Source organism: Lathamus discolor, chromosome 11 (genome assembly GCF_037157495.1).
Source record: "Lathamus discolor isolate bLatDis1 chromosome 11, bLatDis1.hap1, whole genome shotgun sequence".
Classification (NCBI taxonomy): Eukaryota; Metazoa; Chordata; class Aves; order Psittaciformes; family Psittacidae; genus Lathamus; species Lathamus discolor.
Genome location: NC_088894.1, coordinates 7,401,172 through 7,419,164, shown reverse-complemented (window position 1 = coordinate 7,419,164; position 17,993 = coordinate 7,401,172). Strand labels below are relative to the sequence as shown.

At 46.5% G+C, this 17,993-nt stretch overlaps 1 protein-coding gene across 1 annotated transcript in view; it reads left to right on the top strand.

Annotated features, from left to right (window-relative positions):
• The first annotated feature begins 819 nt into the window (after window positions 1-819).
• NFATC2 (nuclear factor of activated T cells 2) overlaps window positions 820-17,993 on the top strand; it is a 57,074-nt gene continuing 39,900 nt past the window's right edge. Inside the window, 3 exon segments of the mRNA XM_065691241.1 lie at window positions 820-1,302; window positions 9,472-10,498; window positions 12,035-12,203. Of these exon segments, the coding sequence (XP_065547313.1) occupies window positions 1,161-1,302; window positions 9,472-10,498; window positions 12,035-12,203 (1,338 nt within the window). The 5' untranslated portion in view covers window positions 820-1,160.

The window sequence follows — 17,993 nt, the reverse complement described above, 5'->3', positions numbered from 1 at the left end:
ACCCGCTGACAGCCATCAGTACACTAATAAAGGGGACCATACAAGCAGGTAAGCGAGGGAACAGAGTTTTCTGACCACAGATGCTCTAAACACACAAATTTAGGATCTCCAGTTACCCGTGAGTGAAATCATTGCTGGTTGAACAGCCACTGGAGGGGTAGAAGGCTGCTGGGAGGCAGTGACCAGCACTCTGTGTAGAGCCTGGGGTAGATGTTGATGAACAGAACCAATGTGGCTGAAGGTACCTGGGGAAGCTGGCAGGACTGGCACTGTGGTCAGCACGGAGCATGGCAAGAGCCCATTCTATGAAACGCTGTTTGTTAGCAAGGCAGGAGAACAGAGACCTTGTACTCGACGGACTTCATGCTTCTCAAGGTGCTTCGATTAAGAGAGGTTGGCTTGCGGTTGCAGAAGGAGACACACCCAGAAATCTGCCCTCTGCTGCCTTTGCAGCAGCCTGTGCTGGGGTGCAGGAGCACATGGCGTGAGACACATGAAGTCTGGAGAGGTCAAGGGCAGCGCCCGGGCTGCCTGGAGTTTCTGGAGCCCCTGGAAACCTCAACAGAAAGGGGCCCGACTGCTGGGGAGGAGGCGGCTGCATGGAAGACAGCAAGTCATGCTGGCCCTAGGGTAGCAGCGCAGAGATGCTTCCCGAACGGGGGATGATCTGGAGGTTCCCATCCCCATGCAGTCCCGCTCTTCCCCTGTCCCTTCCACCCCAGGCCCTATCCTCCGCTTTGCCCACCAAGACCCCTGCAGGCATTCCCCGGGCACGCTGCGGGGCCGCCACAGGGCCGGTGCGGCCCGGGCCGGGCTCCTCCTCCCGGGGGCGGCCCCGGCAGCAGGTGGCTGCTCGGGAGCAGGAAGCTGCCCGCGCTCGTCGCGCCGGTCCCCTCGCGTGTCGCCGCCGGGCCTCCCCGCCCGCAGCCCAGCCGTCGGGGGCAGCCGCGCCCGCTTCGGCCACCCCCGGGAGATCTTCTCGCTTGTTTCCCCGCTTTGTTCCCTCTTTCTGCCTGCCCTCTAACTCCTCTCCACTTGCACTGGGAAGGATACCAGCGGGCTTCGCGGCGCCGGTCGCACTTCGGGCTCCTTTCGCAGCCGGCCGGCCCCGGGCGAGACCTCGCTCCTGCCCTGCCGCTGCCGGGCAGGCTGAGGCCGGCATGAGCGCCGCCCAGGCCCCGGAGCCCGACCCTCAAGAGGGGGGCCTCGGGCATGGCCCCGATGCGGCCCCGGAGGGCAGCCCGCAGGAGGAGTTTGACTTCTCCATCCTCTTCGACTACGACTACCTGAAGCCGATCGAAGGTTGGTGAGGAGCCGCCGCAGAAGCGGCCGCTGCTGCGCCCCGACGGGGCGGCAGGGCCGCCTCTGCCGGACCGAGCAGCTCCTGGGGCCGAGCGCTGCCTGAGCCCTCCGGCGGCCCTTCAGAGGGCGGTGGAGAGCCGGGGTGCTGCCGTGCCCCGGGCCGGCGCCGCCGAGTCTGCAGCCGGGCCTGTGCCTCGGCCTGGCTGCCGAGGGTCCCGGCTGCGGTGTGGTGCAGGGCCGAGCGCCGGCGTGGCGGGGCCGTGGTAGCCTGCAGGTGCTTGAGAACGGGCAGCAGCACTGTCGGCAAGGGGCCCCTTCGGGCGATGGAGTATGTGAAAGGGGGCATTGCTGTGATGTACAGCGCCGTGCGCACGGGTGTGAGAGAGCTGCTCTGGTCACCTTGTGATTGTCTCCGTGATGGTGGAGAGTGTTCTGGAAGCTCAGAAAGGCAAAGTGAGGGTCGGGGTTGGGAGCCCCAAGGGGTTAGCTACCTGCAGTGTGTCTGACCATCCTGCTTACATGGCAGGGAGCTGCAGAGACCTAGTCTCCAGTTTGGTACCCAATACCATAAGCTTAAGTTAAATTAAAAAGAGAAAGATTTGCTGACTGTTCTCCTCGTTTCTGAGTTTATGCAAGTCTGTGATACCAAAACCACCGCGACAAGTGTTCCCAGACTTCCTAAATGATAATTCTTTTGATACCGAAAAGCGATACTTTCTATTCTGCAAAATACATATTTGTGTAAACCAAGCAAAGCTAAAAGACAGAACATAGAGGAAGGAATTGCTGGGATACTGTTTCCAAGTTACATTGGTTTTGATTCTGCACAGTCAGGAGGTGGCATTTCTCTAGGGCATTTGAAGGAAGAGATATTGTGTTCCTAAGGGACAGTGCAGGAGGGAACCTATTAGGCCTGAATCATGGCATCATTAGTGAAATGGAGAGTTATTACTGAGTTTTATTCTTTGTATACTTTTTTAAATATACAGGATGTGTACCAGCATCAAAGCTGAGTGAGGATGGTTAATGTCATCAAATGTAGAGAGCTCAATTTTCTTTCAAGGTTTAATGTAGCTCAAGCCATGCTGAAATAAATCCATGATGGGGAGCGGTCAATGATTTGTAATGAAAATACATTAAATCTTAGTGAAAGCTGCAGATACTGGGTTGGGTTTTGTTGGGTTTTTTTTTTCACATCTTCATAGTAGAGACTACTACTGTGAAGCCTTAAGTGGGAGGTTCTACAGAATGTAATAGTACGTAGGTGGGGGGTAGAAAGTTTAATCTTCAAACCACATAAATGCAGAGCAGTATATGCTTGTTGTAGAAGTAACTTCCTTCTTGAGCCTGCTTTCTCCACATTTGAGTGACTGGAAACCATAATTAGTAGTAATTTTGTTTGTTCCAAAGATGGAAATCATTAGCATAAAAAAAAAGATCACAACCATATATACTAGCATTGTAATCTGGAGAGCATTCTCCCTCACTTTGAAAAGGCACCAGCTAGAGTCTGTAAGCAATCCAGCATACATCCGTGACCTTTAATGTACAAAAGATTAAAGCATGTTTACATGAGAACAGAAAATGTTCAAATTTTGAGAAAGGGCTTTATCCACATGCCGGTGGTAAATGATGCTTATTGTTCATGTGCAATTCTGGCCTCATCTGAACTGCAGTTGAGCAAACAAGTCCTTTTCAATGGAGGATTCAAAATGGAACCAAAACCATTGGAGTGTCTGTGGATCCCAGCACTTAAGTCTGGTTCCTATATTCAAAGCCCGTTTGAAAGAGGCTCTGGTTTCCTCCACCCACTGCTCACAGCAAGTCCTATAATAACAAATCTTTATAAACATGCTGAAAGTGAGGGTTTTTTTTAATTAGTTTTTTTTTTTTTAAGAAAAAGCAAATTCTGGGAATGAATTGGGATGAAAGTTTATTTCTGATAAACAGTTTTTTAAAAGGTTGGGATTTGGCACTACCCACCTAAGCTTGTATATTAAAAGTAGGATCTATATCACAACTTGTTGCCATGGAAATGCCAGAAATATCCTTACTGAAAGCAGTTGGCATTCAGTAGTGCTTATGTGTGCCTGAGACAACAGGAAGATGGACTGCCATAAAAGCAGCAGGGGAAAAAAAGAGTAAATAAAAATCCTACAGTCAATATTATTAATATTAGATATTCCTCTCAAAGCCAGCCGTTTTCAAAAGGAGGAGTGCTGTACAAAGTGCCATTTTCCATGTGCCTTTTACCCTCACTAGCCAGACTTCAGTTAGCTATGATCATTTTAACATTTGCAAATGAGAAACATCTGCCTTGAACAGAGTAAACTCAAAGCATGCCCAGGTGAACAAGCTTTGGGAGGCTTGGGAAAAGCAGGTGTCCTGTGTTGTTAGTGTGAAGCTGTGATTTTACATGGACACTGAGGATGCTTTCTGTCTCCTTTGGAAAAGAAAAGGGTTAGAGGCATTCCCTAGAGATATGTGTGGAGGTTTTGCTGGTGGTATCCCAAGTTTTAGCTCATTTCAAACTTGACAGGTGCTGAATACCCTTGTTCATCAGTGGAAAAGATTGATAGACAGTTAATGAACATTTGAACTAGCTTCTACAAATATGACTCCCAGATGAGTGAGTTCTGATAACTGCTTTTGTGTACCATAATACTTGTTGGCCACTATGAGAGACAAAATACTGAAAAGCCAGACAACTGCTCTACTTCAGCAGCTGTCTCCATGTATTTTTGTGTTTGCTGTGGGATGATCCACTGACAGGTAAAGCTGCCACACAGTTTTTAATATTTGAGGTTAGCCCTTCTGAGAACTGATCCTCTGAGGTGTATTTTGAAACCTGAAGTCTATACAAAACCCATCTTTAAACAAGAATCCAGACACCCTCCTGCCCTAAGACAGCAGGTGAGAACGGAGATGGGAAAGAGCATTTTCTTGGAGGTTCAAGCCTTTGCTGTAGATCAGCAGACCCTTACATTGCATCTGGTGATATGAATCTGCAAGGTCTATGTATGTATAATAGAGGGGGAGCAGCCATAAATATTAATATTCCTTTAGATGCTTGTTTGTACATAGACAAGCTCCCAGGGATGTTGCCACGTCTTATAGGTGTCAAGCCCTGTATAATTTGCTTCGTTCCTTCTTTTCCTTCCCAATGCAAAGCTATTAAAAGGAAAAAATAAATGCTCGCAGCCCAGTCCTGGTGACTGGCTCGCTAACACAGGAGGCAGTGTTCAGCGGTAGCACTGCAGTGAAGGAACAAATATGCACATGTAACAGAGAATACCAGATTTCACTCAGGAAACCAACTTTCACTTTGAGCTTCCAAGCAGCTAGTGTAAATACCAGACGACTTGGCTCTTGAAAAATGCAAAAAGCTCTGGACTGGTCCCTTCAAGTGACAATAAGCAAATTCATTAAAAACCATTGACTTTTATGCAAATAAGGAACTCCGTTCAGATCCCAGGAGCCGCACTGCAGCAAACGGATGTGAAGTCAAACCCAAACTTCTCCCCCTGCCCTCCCTTGGCTATCTTGAGCTTTTCCTAGATGGTGATTTGTTTAAACCCATTGGGGAATGCAGTGCTCCGGGTGATCTCTTGTTCCCTAATTTCATGCTAATTGGCAAGGTCACATTTGGTTAACTGAAGGGCTTTGAAGTTACTGCCTAGTTTAACAAACAGCAGAGGGTGGGCCCTTGCAGAGCCATGTGCGCACACACTGGTGTGTGTCCTGTCCTGCTTGGGGAGTCTCTGGAGCCTGGCAGGACCTGGCATGGGTTTTCCTCTCTGCCTTTCAGAGCTGTGTGAAAAGGAGCTTTTGAATCGAGGGTGAAGTCCTTTGAAACTTAAATCCCTTGATCCTTCTCACCTGAGTCTTGTCTCTTCTTACTTAGGGGCACTTAGGGCAGCCCTGAAAGCAGGTACCCACCTGGGGAGGCTACCCAGTGAGCAGATAGATGGTTGGCAGAGCTGCCTGTGGTTTTCACGAGCCTGTCTGTAGGAGCTGGTTTGCTATTAGTTTACAACATGGTAGCGTGCAGAGCCCTGCCTCCCTGCCCTGTTGTAGGGAGAGATGGTTTTGTGAACTAGTTACTGGTTAAGGCTGTGGAAAAAGCAGGGAATAAGAGTTGGCTTGGGTAGGATGCTGGGGGGCTTCAGTAGTTGTGGGACTTGGGTGACACAGGGGAAACAGGCTGTTTGCTGAGTGAGAACATGAAGAGATGCCAGTGTTGTCTGGGTGTGAAACTCACTTTCTTTTAACCCCCTGTCAAACAAGAAGGATCTTTTGGTACTGAATCAGAGGATGATTCAGCAGTGAAACCTCAGGCTGGGAAATGCCTGGTTGAAAGGAGGCGTGGAAGCACTGTACTGCTTGTGCAGAAGGGTGTTTGGAGGAGCCATGCTGGAATTGCTGTGCTGCTCACTGAGAAAAGCAGTGGAGCGGATGGTCCTTTGCCAGAGTATTTCAGTCTGTGTTTCGGGATGCGATATGTAGGAATGCATGAACCCTTGAAGGTGGTGCGCCTCAGCCGTGTGGATGCTCAGAGGTACAAAGGTTTCAAAGCAGATTCAGTTCTTAAAAAACACCTTTACTAGGGTGATCTGTCACATGATTATTCTCTTGTAAGGGGGTGCAATGGCCTCTCATCTCCCTGGGGAGCCCAGCTAGTGAGTAACTGGGCTGCTCCCTGCTGTCCCCAGATGTGTAGCAGAGGGCCAGCAGTGTGTGGTCTGCTGCCCTCAGCTCTTGCCACCCTAACCATGCTCCCTTTAGCAACTCAGAGAGAGGCATGGTTATTGCTGGAGCCATCTGCCTGGAGCCATTCCTGTGCCCTGGGCTGCTCCACATTCCCACTGGTATCTGCAGAGGGAAAGCAGCTGGGCTTCAGGGGAGCAACCTCTCCTTGTCCTGTGTGTGTGTCCCACCTCACAAGGGCAGGAGCTTGATGTTTACAAAACCAAACTCCTGTGGTGCTCACCTGGGGAAGCTGGGGTGTTGGCTGTGGTCTGCTCCTTTCTCAAGCAGATTCCAAACACCAGCCTGCCTTAGCCAAGTTGGCTTGGAATGGGGTAGCCGGTCCCCTCCTATTGAAGCAAAAAGCAGAATTTCTCCCGATTTTGATGGAAGAACTGTTTATTTCTGGAGAGCAACATGCGCCCCTTTTCCCTTCCCCGGTGAGGTCAGAGCCTTGGTCGTAGCATCACCGGCATTTCCATGGCTACAGACCTTGACGTTGCAGGCGTAGGCAATAGCGCGCGGGACAGTGATTTCATTGTACCTCGAGCTCTGCAGGGCTGGGACTCTGTCAGGAGATCTCCCCAAACCCCTCAAGCCCCAGGTCCTGACGAAGCCGTGCCGATGAGTCAGGGCTGGCAGCCTCTCCCCTGCCTGAGACGCAGCCTCAGCCTCTGGGCATCTCTACCTGGCGCGGTTCCCCCGGCTCTCTTCAAACGAGCCGAGGTTTTCTTGTCTGCAGTCTTGCCCACATTCCTGTGCTGATGCCTGCTCTATTGATAACTTGCCATGGAGGGGGGGAAACTAAATATTTTTGCTCTGCAGAAGGCTGTGGGTGTTGTCTGCTTGGCACAGGGTGCCTGCCTTGCTTGCTGCCTGTGAGCGCTCAGCTCTGCACAGCCCATAGAGCACTGCCCAGGAGTGCCGTGTGAAGGCAAGGGCACGTTGCAGCTTGTTGTTGTGCGTGAACATGGATCCTTCAGGAGGGTGAATGCCAGGGATGAAAGTGCTCCTTTAAACACAGTATTTCAGGGAAAAACAAAGGAGATTTAGGTTATCTAAACCCCAGTTTTTAGTGGGCAGGAAGTATGGGTGGTGGCATCTGTTGTTATTCAGACTTTTAAAATTGCATGTGCACAATACAAGTATGTGTTTGCTTTTCCCATACCCCTCAATACCAATTTACACATGCTAGCTTTGCTGTGCAGTGTGGTGTGAGGAGTTTCAATTCTTTATGTGTTGTCTGTGTATCATAGATGATGTGGTCTAACGTGTATAGTGAGAGCCGCTTTTACTTAGGTGTGTTGAATGGGGAAGTGAAACAGTCACCTGTTGCTTGATGTGAAGCTGTTCAGAGCTTTCCTGCAGTTGCTGGTCACTGTACAAACCCTGCTTCAAGTCCTGGCATCAAGCCCTGCTTGGCGTGATGCTGATTTTGCTCCTTTGCATCAGCTTAAATCGGAGTGTTTCTTCTGAAGGCAGTGGGAGTGATGTTGTGTGCGGAGGGGTGTGCTGCTCTGTTGAGTCTGAAAGAGTGATGAGTTTAATTCACAGTGAATCGTAGCTTCAGTATCTAGGCTTGATGCGTCAGAGTTTGAGTGATGTGAATGACGCACTGTTCCTTTGAATGCCAAAGCTCTGATATCCGAGATCAACGATGCTAAAAATACGTTCGGCTCAGAACTCAAGTTCCTTGTTGCTGTTTTCCCATCCCCAGAACAGCTGTGTGCTGGGATTAAAAGCCAGAGGGAACCTTAAGAAAACTGCAAGCTGGACTCTCCCATTCATCTCCCATCCCGTCACATAGACACTCTGTGTGTTGGTTTGTTTGGTCGGCTGTCAGGGATTCCTGCTAAAAAAGGCTCAGCAGTTCCTGTTACCTTTTTCTTTTAGTGGAGTTTTCTCCAGGTTGTGCAAAACATTGAGCACAAAAAAGTAGTTGTCAGAAATCATTGAAGAATTTTGCTTTCACACTAGGAAGCATTTCAAACTGAAAATGAAGAGACCCCCCCTGAAATTAAATCACGATCTCTCTGTGTGTAAAAGTTTTACTACAAACTTTGGCTACCTTTGCAGAAAGCACAGTCAGCTACTTCCTGGCTTTATGTACCATATTATTTGCTCATGGGAAGTTCTGCCTCACCTAGTATAGGAGTTAGAGAAATGCTGGAGCAGTTAGTTAAATATTTAAATGAATCTCTGCCTATGACACTTACTGATGTGTGCCCAGGAGCAAGCAGTCTGAATTAATCTCAAACTGCAGAGCTGTTTCAGGTATTCCCTGCTGAATACATTGAAATCTTTCAAACCATATAAAAATCCTAATAACATTTTGCATGCTTTTGTGTAATGACAAATATTATTCAGCTCCCTGGCTGGGAAGCTACAGGAACTGATACGCATCAAAGGCTCTCTTCCAGGGATTATAATACCTGGCATTACCCTGCTTTCTCAGATGCTGCTGGCATTAAGCACCCAATAGGGTGCTGGGATGAGATCAGTGATGCTGGTGGGAATTCTGTGTTGCTTAGATGCGTCCCTGTACTCTACAACCTGGGGATAGTTTGCAAGACTGAGAATCTCTGAAAAATTGAGTATTTTCTGCACCAGGAGAAAATGCTGCGCTGAACACGTACCTGTTACTGTGTAGTTTATAATCCATCTCTGGCCAAAATGTTCCTTGAGCTGAAATTGCAAAGTGATTGCCTGTAACTGTGGGGCTGGATCCTTTCTACTTCTACCTTTTCTAACATACATTTGTGAATGTGTTTTCTGATCATCTGGTGCTTACTTACGTGAAACCTATCACCAAAACTCATTGACACGGAGCCAAACAAATCATCACACAGAGCTGACTTCTTAATTTAATAGTTTGAGCTCAGCTTTGGTTTAGTGAAGCCTTTTCTGGCTGCAATTTACTGTGTAAGAAAGGGTTTTCTCCCTTCACCAAAAGCTGTTGCTCAACTTTTTGATTTTGTATAGACCTCTTTGGAAATGGTTTTGTGATGTGATGGTCTCAGTCCAGCTCCTACTTGGCAAAAGCTGACCAAAGTCACAACGCCCTAATTGGCACTAAGTAGTATATTTAGCAGGAGTAGGAAAGGCAGCATTGGAATGGGCACAGAGGCCCAGTCCTTCGGGATCATTGCTCTAGCTAGGGCTCAGGTAGTGGGAGCCCAGCTGGGCGGTGTGGAGGTATTTACAGTGCTTCTATCCATGCTGCATCTACTCTGAGCACTTGAGCTTCCCTGGCTGTTTAATCCAGTACTTTTCACAGGCATTAATTGCAGTTAAAGGGAATTAAACAAATATTTACCTAATATCAGATCACAACCAGGTTATAAATATGCATTATTTTTAATCCATGATTGCTCGGCTTCTGTAATAATATTTATAGTCTTAAAGAGACCCTTCTTTTTCCAGAAGAACCGACTCCACATAAAACCAACAGCCCACCCTCTGGAGTTACATACGCTCATGATGTCCTGGACTGTGGCCTCAAGCCATGCCCCCTGCCTTTTTCTAGCCTTTCTGCAGATCCCATGGGCAGATATGGACAGCCAGATAGCATAGGGACAACACCTACACACCCTGCCAACGCTGCAGGGGCCTCTGCTCCGAGCCCTAGGATTGAAATTACTCCATATCATGAACTGATTCATTCAGGGGGTCCCTTCCGCAGCAGAGACACAGATGTTCTTTTGGTAGAACATCAGTCAAACTCAGCTACCACTAGCCCAAGGGTTACCCTGCCTGTCCCTGGCTTTGAGGGCTACAGAGAACCACTGTGTTTGAGCCCAGCTAGTAGCGGCTCCTCTGCAAGTTTCATTTCAGAGACAAATGTATCTCCTTGCACATCACCATGTGTTTCACCAAATAATGGTCCTAGTGATGACCTTTGTCCACAGTTTCAAAACATCCATACTCATTATTCTCCTAGAACCTCTCCAATAATGTCACCACGAACAAGCATCACGGAGGAAACCTGCTTGGGACGCCATTCACCATCACCCTGTCCCAACTCAAGGTCTTCATCACCAGGTGCAAAACGGAGGTATTCTTGCACTGAGCTCTACAGTACTCAGCTGCCTTCCACTTCTCCACGACAGTCAAGGACCCCCTCTCCACAATCCTCTCCTCGCGTCCCCTTGAGAGAAGACAACTCTTCAGTTACTTACACACAGTTGCCCAGCGCTCCTCTTTCCATGGATGCTATGAGCAGCCTTCCTGCGGATCCTTCCTGCGGTGTTCCCACGAAAATTTGGAAAACCAGCCCTGATCCTTCATCAATGCCTTCCCACAAAAACAGCATTCCATGTCACGTCTTTCAGACTGTTGACTTCCATGGGCCTTGCGAGCAGGAAGACAGGAGAAACTCAGCCCCAGAATCAATTTTGCTGGTACCTCCATCCTGGACAAAGCAACTCGTGCCTGCAATACCCATCTGCAGGTATGTAATGCTTCTTGTGGCTGTGTGTTTTCTCATGGTGTGATGTCCTCTGTCATGCATGATGATCCCTAGGGAGTGTTTCCTTGGGCAGGACCTGCTGCAGACCAAAGCTAAGTGCTCAGGGACAGCACTGGTTATTGTAAGCCAAATCCATTATGATTCCAAGAAATGAAAGAATCTGAGTTTGGAAGAAATATCATCAAAATGTTCATATATAACGCAGCAAATGATAAATTCAAATTTCCAGGTTATTTGTCTAAAAAGCAGATTGCAAACAGCCTCTGACAAAGGCTGAATGCTCTCATTCCATCTTGCTGCTTTTAAAGAAGATAGTTTGATCGCTTTTCTAAAGTCAGAGAATGTCTCACTTGCAAATTTCAATCAAGGATGAAAATACTTTAAGTGTTTCCTGATTCAAAATAGAGCATGCTGCTCCCAGTCAGACTGAGCATTTTGTCAACCCCAAGTGACTTACTGTTGGTTGTTAATTTGTTAATTGTCGGTTAACCCAAATCTCAGTTGGCACTACCCTCATCAGCTCCCTGCATTGTCCGCCACTGATGGCTGGACCCTGTGCTGTGTGGATCTGCCAGGATGGCGGTTGCCAAATGGGTGACTCCACTTGCAGTCACCGCTGGCACCCTGTCAGCCCTGCCATCCTGCTCGGCAGCAAGGTTGTCCCCATGCTGATGTTATCCTGTGCTGCTCCTGACCCACTAAACACAAATTGTGAGTAAAACAGCATGGCCTGTGACTGTCCTTGGCCTGTTAGATGGGTCCTGGCAGCAGTTTGTACTCACAAAATAGGAGTTGTTTAAAATCCAGTGCAGGCTCTTAGTTGTACATGTCAGTGTATGAATTTCATGTTATAAACTTTTATGTATTTTGGTGACAGGAAAACTAGTAACAGGTAAGAATATTCAGCATTTCATTTGTGTGTATTTTAGTATTTATGGAAATCATAAGGATTATTAATTTACATAGCTCGTAAGGAGAAACGGAGTTACTGTTTCAGGACATATATGAAATGTGATCTTCTTCCAGAAGAAAAGCTGTAAATATAGAGAGAACATGTTTTATCAGTGCTGTAATGCTATAGAGAAAGGGTAAGTGAGTAGTTTAGGCAGGAGCTCTCTCAAGTTTTGGGCTGATATCACTACAGAAATAGAATGTTACATCTCTTTTGAAGTATCAGAAATTCTGTGATCAAAGTTTAAGATGCACAGTGAAAGCTAGATGAGAGGGGGATCTTTGGAAAAATATAACTGCTACAGATATTTCTATGGAAGAGATAGAAATATTCTGTTCTCTTCTAGAAGGATATGGGCCCACAGAAATTATTGTATTCATCCTGAATTTCAGCAGAATTTGTAATCAAGTATGAGCAGGATATCATGTTCTCATTGTAATTAATAGCAGACCCCTAAACATTTCAGTGAGGGCAGCCCCGCTGGGGCAGTTGGAGGAAGGAGGGGTCAGGGCAGTGAGAAATCAAGTGCTAAAGCATCTCAGCTGATGTGGTCTCTCTCTGCCCAGCCTGCCCGTTCAGTCGCTCCCGCCGCTCGAGTGGCCCCTCTCCAGCCAGTCCGGCTCCTATGAGCTGCGGATCGAGGTGCAGCCGAAGCCCCATCACCGGGCGCACTATGAGACGGAGGGAAGCAGAGGGGCCGTAAAGGCACCGACCGGAGGCCATCCTGTCGTGCAGGTAAGGGCTTGGAGAACAGCTCCATAGAGGAACAGTGGGAGGGTGAGTTGTTTTCTGAAAGCTGGGGCCCGAGCATGAAAGAGGAGGACCATGTGAACCTGGGTGTGTTTGTAGATGTGCATAAAGTGTCTGAAGTTGGACTGTGGTGAAGTCCTAGGTGTTTGGAAAGCTGGTTTGGATTGATTAGCTTGCAAAGGCTCAGAAATTTAGGCAAAGTATTTGCCACCTTTTCTGGACTGTATGTTAAACCTCTGGTGACCCAACCCTATTGTAAGATGCCCAGCTGTCCTGAATTCCAGCTGAGCCCATTTTACCTTGATGAGACTCTTCTGTGTAAACTGGGGCTTTTTGTGAGGTTAAAAATGTACAAATGTCAACCCTGGCATTCAGACTTGGTGTTTGCAGTAACCTGCCAAACTCAGACTAACTAGCAGACGGTGTCAGGTCTGAGATACCACATCCTCCTGCTGGGGATGAAGGAGGGGTTTGGAGCTATGCATCCTACAGAGCAATTCCATGCAGCAGAATTGCTACTTGTGTTTCTGTATGTATCTAGCCCCTCCTGCTCTCCAGTCTGTAGAGCCAAGTGGTACAAGGCTCAAATGCATTCTCTTGAAGTTTAAAGAAAGGCAAAGCAGCCTTCATTGCCCTGTATAGGAGCTGCATTAGGAAGGTATGGGTATTAAACTGGAGTTTCTCTAGAGTTAACCGCTGCATTTTGCTAGAAATATCTTTCATGCATTTGCTTTTTCCTTTGCAATTTTCCTCTTTTTTTTTTAACTCTGTCCTCTGGTTACGTGGTAGCACTTCTAATTTTAAGCCCATTAAAGTTTAGGTCAGAGAATTTCACCCACATGTAATTCAAGCTCTCAGTACATCCATTTCGGTCTAGTGCCTGGTTTATATGTAACTTGCTGACATTGTGTCCTACCTTGCATGAAGTCCTGCTTGTCATCTGTGGTAATGCTGCCTTTTTGTCATGGATATATACCACCAAAGGGAAACCTGTACTAGTGATAGTAGCCATGTGATAAGGAGACAGACAGCAGGACAAGGCAGTTATATAGCAGTGGGGGTGATCTCAAGAATGGCCTCTCAAAAGCTGTAAATATAGAGAGGACATGTTTTTTCAATGCTGTAATGCTAGAGAAAGGGTGAATGAGTAGTTTAGGCAGGAGCTCTCTTGTGATTCGGGCTGATGTCACGACAGAAACAGAATTTTTCGTCTATTTTGAAGTATTATTTATATTGCTCTAAAGGGTCCAATTCTGGTCCTAGCTATGCTGGTGAGAAGGGAAGTCATCCTGCTGAAACCAGTGAACATAACCCAAGCTCACAGTGATGGAGGTAACAAGCTTTGGCCCTTTGCTGAGCTGAGGGATGGATGAGCTAAACCCTTATTCTGTTGTGGAGGGTGAATTTTCTTTCACCTTTCAAAGGGTAGTGTAAAACAATGGCTGAGTAGCTGCACTGTGGCCACGTGGGGCCACATCAGTCTTTTCACTCATTTCCTCCTCATTTCCTCCTCATTTCAGCCAGTGCCATTCAGGAAGGAAAGTTAGGGTTTTGGTTGGGATTGCAAGGTGTCAGTGTGATACTGCTGTTAATGATGTATGGCAGCTGTACAAATCAGCTACAGCTACACCTTTCACTAAGCAAAGTTAGGGTGCATCCTACAGATGTTCTGTCACTCAGGACTTGCTAAAGTAAGCATGAACCAGGGAAATGTTAAAGTTTATGCTTGATTTTAAGCAGGTGATCAATACCACTAGTTTCACTGGGTTGATTTGTACTTAACTTCAAACATATGTTAGATATTCCCCTGCAGCCTCACTCCCTTATAAAAATCAAGCCATAAACCGTTAAATCAATGAATTTGTTTACTTTGGTTGAGCTGGACTTACATGTATGGACTGGATATTTGAGTAAAGGGTGCAGGATTATAATAAATAGCAATCACATTTGACATACAAACTTTAACATATGCAGTCTCTTTGGTTTATGAATCTGACAAACTCATAGCCTGCTGTGGTGTGTTTGACACTACATGGGTGTATGAACTGCATGGCTAATCAGCACTTGTTCTTTTCTCAGTTTGCTTACAAGTATAGTATCATTTACCTTCCCAAGATACTCCTATCAACCGGATGTTTATTGCACTGGAGGAGTTCCTCGTGACATGAGGAAATATAAGTGCTTTGTTTCCTTCCTGTAATCAGTATCAATCAAAGAAGGATTTATATTTTCTGTTGGGGACAGGAACTGATATCCCTACTTTGTCATAATTTGCCATCAAGCTAAGGATCTTAAACTATAAATTCAATGATCCACGTTAGTTTCCCAAGCAGATGTGTCTCTGCACAGCTGTGCCTGCATCTGGGGAGAATATGGATAGTTTCTTTATGAAGGCTTATTATAAACCTGGAAGTATTTGTTGGATTTGTATTCACTTTAACAAGGTTCATATGGGTGCCGAGCAATGAGATAGTTGCACCTGTATGGTTTATGACATCTGAAACTTGGGAAGGCTTGTAAAATCCAAAGCTTTCATGTCATAAGTCATTTGGCTTCAAGTTTTCTTTTTTTTCCCCTTCTTTCCCCTCAAGAAATTTAACAAACTTTTGTTAACTTTCTTGAATCCAGTGTTATCTCTTAGACATTTGGAGTTAAATATTGAGAAGCCAAGCTTGCCCTGAGTGGGAGAAGCCCACCAAAGCGGTGGGATTTAAACTGAGGCTGAATGTCCCATTCATGTCCCACACATTTTACACCCACTTCCGATATGCTGCTTTTCCACTATTTTGATTACCTTTTCTAAAATAGAATCTTGTAAAAAAAGAAAACCAAACAAAAAACAACCCTCCATATGAGTAGTTACCCAGCTGAACCTTCTGGAGGAAGAGATGCTGGCTAGTTGTTGCTGTGCAGTGTTGGCCTGCACTACTTACTTTTTGTAAGCTGCATTTTGCATGCAAGTTTCTTCTTTTGGGTGCTCTGAAGCCAAAGACCAGCAGATCTCATATCCTCCAGGCCTTATCTTGTGGTTTATCTTTCTGATGCTGCTTCCCCTTCTTCACGTGTCTAGCCCCGAGAGTTTGTGCTGGAGACTGCACCAGTTGTGCACTCCAAGTATGACAGGAGAAGAGTATGGTTAATCAAAACCTCTGGCTAGATGGGACACACAGCAGAGGGCATTTACTTTGTTTGCCTGGGGGAGAAAGAGAGGAGTCCTGCGTGCCATCTAAATCATAAACCATCTAGAGTCGCTTGGAGAAGCTTAGGCTCCCAGTTTAGGTGTTCTGAGTCACTCTGCAGAGGAAACCAGCTTGCTGTTGACTACAGAGAAACTCAAGCTTCTATTTTAGGGATGCAAGTTGAATACCACTGTGAGTACCCCTGAGATGTTAAGTCATTGAGAACAGCAAGGAAATGCTGCATAGCAAGGACAAAGCTGAAGTTTGTATGCACCTACCATCTTGCAGGTCCACCTGGTCACTGAGACCACAGAGGAAGGATAGGCATGATTGGATTCCAGCTCTTATTCATCAAAGTTGAGGCACAGCTGCTTATTTATACCCAACTGCTCCAATGAAGTTTCTGAGAGAGACTGTTCATTAGGAAAGGCAGTGACTGCTCCTATGAGAAGAGCTTATGGATGTGATTGGAATACAGGTGGCAATCCAAATACAGATCTTTCTTTGTTCCAGTTCAGCCTGCGGCAGCATGCCCTGCCAAGAGGAGTAAAAATCTCCATCTTTGCATGCTTTTAGGCAAAGAGCTGCTAGGAAGAAATTGATATATTTGAATTCCGTTTGGGACAGGAGAGATGAACTAGATGGTTCCTTGAGATCTCTCCCAGCATTATTTTCAGTAATCCTTCTAGGAGCTCCTACCTCTTAAAATGAAAGTAAATTGGGGTTGTTGGCATTGCTCAGTATCCTGTTGTCCAGGGGAAACAGGGCATGTGGTAGCACTTGAGTAACACTCAATGTCTCTCACCTACTGCCCACAGGAAAATGTGGTGATAAGAACCTCTGCTGCAAGGGGAGACAGATTTTCAGTTCTTCAGCAAAGGTTCTCCTATCTTTAAGACAGTGATGAGAAGGAAAAACCTTCAGTAGCAAAGGTTGGGTCTAGATGAGCTTCACCCCATGGTCAAGCAGAATCTGTGCTGCCTTAAAAGTCATAAAAACACTATTTTGAATATATTCATTAAACCTAGTGGTTCTGGTTTTGACCTACTGCTTTGCATGAAGCCTTCTTTGCACAGTTGTGTGGTATTTCAGGGAGTTCTAAGCAGAGCTCTTGTCCTTCCTTCAAGGAGAGTGGAGGGGGAAGGAGAAGCTTTTAGGGAAGATGAGCAGTTCATTTATGGAAATGACTGTCCAGCTGTACTCTGGCTAGTTGATCTGTATTCATTTTATTAGAAGTGGTTGCTTTTACTCATGTTGCAGCCCATGGGTATAAATGAGGCAAGCCCATTTCACATCACAGTCTTCCCACATTCTGAAGTCATCAGGGGTCCTTAGAGGTGATCAGTGTGAGATAAAAGTGTAATTTACTGCTGTCTTCACCTCATGTAATTGAGAGCAGTGACACAGGGCATCAGTTTCAGACGTGCATCTGTCACGGGCTGTAAAGAGACGGAGGTATACTTGTTAAAACTCTGTTTATGAGAACTCAGCCAAGTCTCAGGGTCAGAGGGTAAATATATGCTTTTTTACTCTTTGTTTTTCTTATTTCTGGTTTTTTTTTTCCCCAGGCATCTGGGTTTTGGCCTCACCTTGCTGTAAACAATCCTTGCGGAAGCTGCTGTTTTACACAGCTCTTCAGCACAGTAATTTCTAGGCATATTCTCAAAGGACTGTGCCTAACTGGCATTTTTTTATTGCCATCTTAGCAAGTCTTTCTCCTGATGTATTGATTTCCTAACTTATCTTTACAAAAGGCTCAAATGCTTCTGAATGAATACCATGCCCAGAGGACATCCTGCATCAGTGGTCCCTGACTTGGGGTGGGGAGAAACTCACTCCTGAGCCAGAAAGGTTGCACCTCCCTGCAGGTAGAGGTTCAGGTGCTCAGGCAGCCCTGAACTGAGTCAGTTGAGCCTGTGTCTGGGGTATTATTCATGACCTGTAAGTCTTGGTGGCTGGCGGAGCCACTGCCTTCTGCCTTTAGGTGTCAGCTCAGTGGTCTGGGGACTTCTCCAGGAAGCATTCCTGTGACCTGCTTCAGCTGCTGCTGCATTCTGGGGTCTTTGTTTAGTCAGATGTGGCGGGCTAAACTGAGTAACAGGGCTGGGAGAAAGAAGGGAATGTTTCCTTCAAGTCAGAGCATCAGGGACTCCTCCTTCCACATTTCTGCCCTGCAGCAGGAGGAGGGGATACCACAAGTGGACTGAGACTTCAGGCCCTGCCTGTTGCTGCTATCTTAAAATCACCTGGGAGTTGTATTTAGTCAAGAAAAGCCCTGCCAATGCAGATGTCATGGACATCACTGTCTTCTTCAGTCTCTTCTATTCTTTGCACACACAACATCAAAAGCTGTTGACAGTTCCTCTAACAGAGGTTCAGGAACCTTCAGCATGGCAGTAATGGGCAAACTGGACGCAGCTGGCCTTCCATTGGCATCAGTGAACAGCGAAAAGGATGTCCTCCCATGGGCTTAATTTCAGAAGGAAAGGGGAGGAGGTAATTCTTCTATGAGCTATCATCCTACTGCCAGAATTGAATCTCCTTTACTGGCTTCATTGTAGTGGTAAAAATTAAATACATTACCCAGCTGTTAACT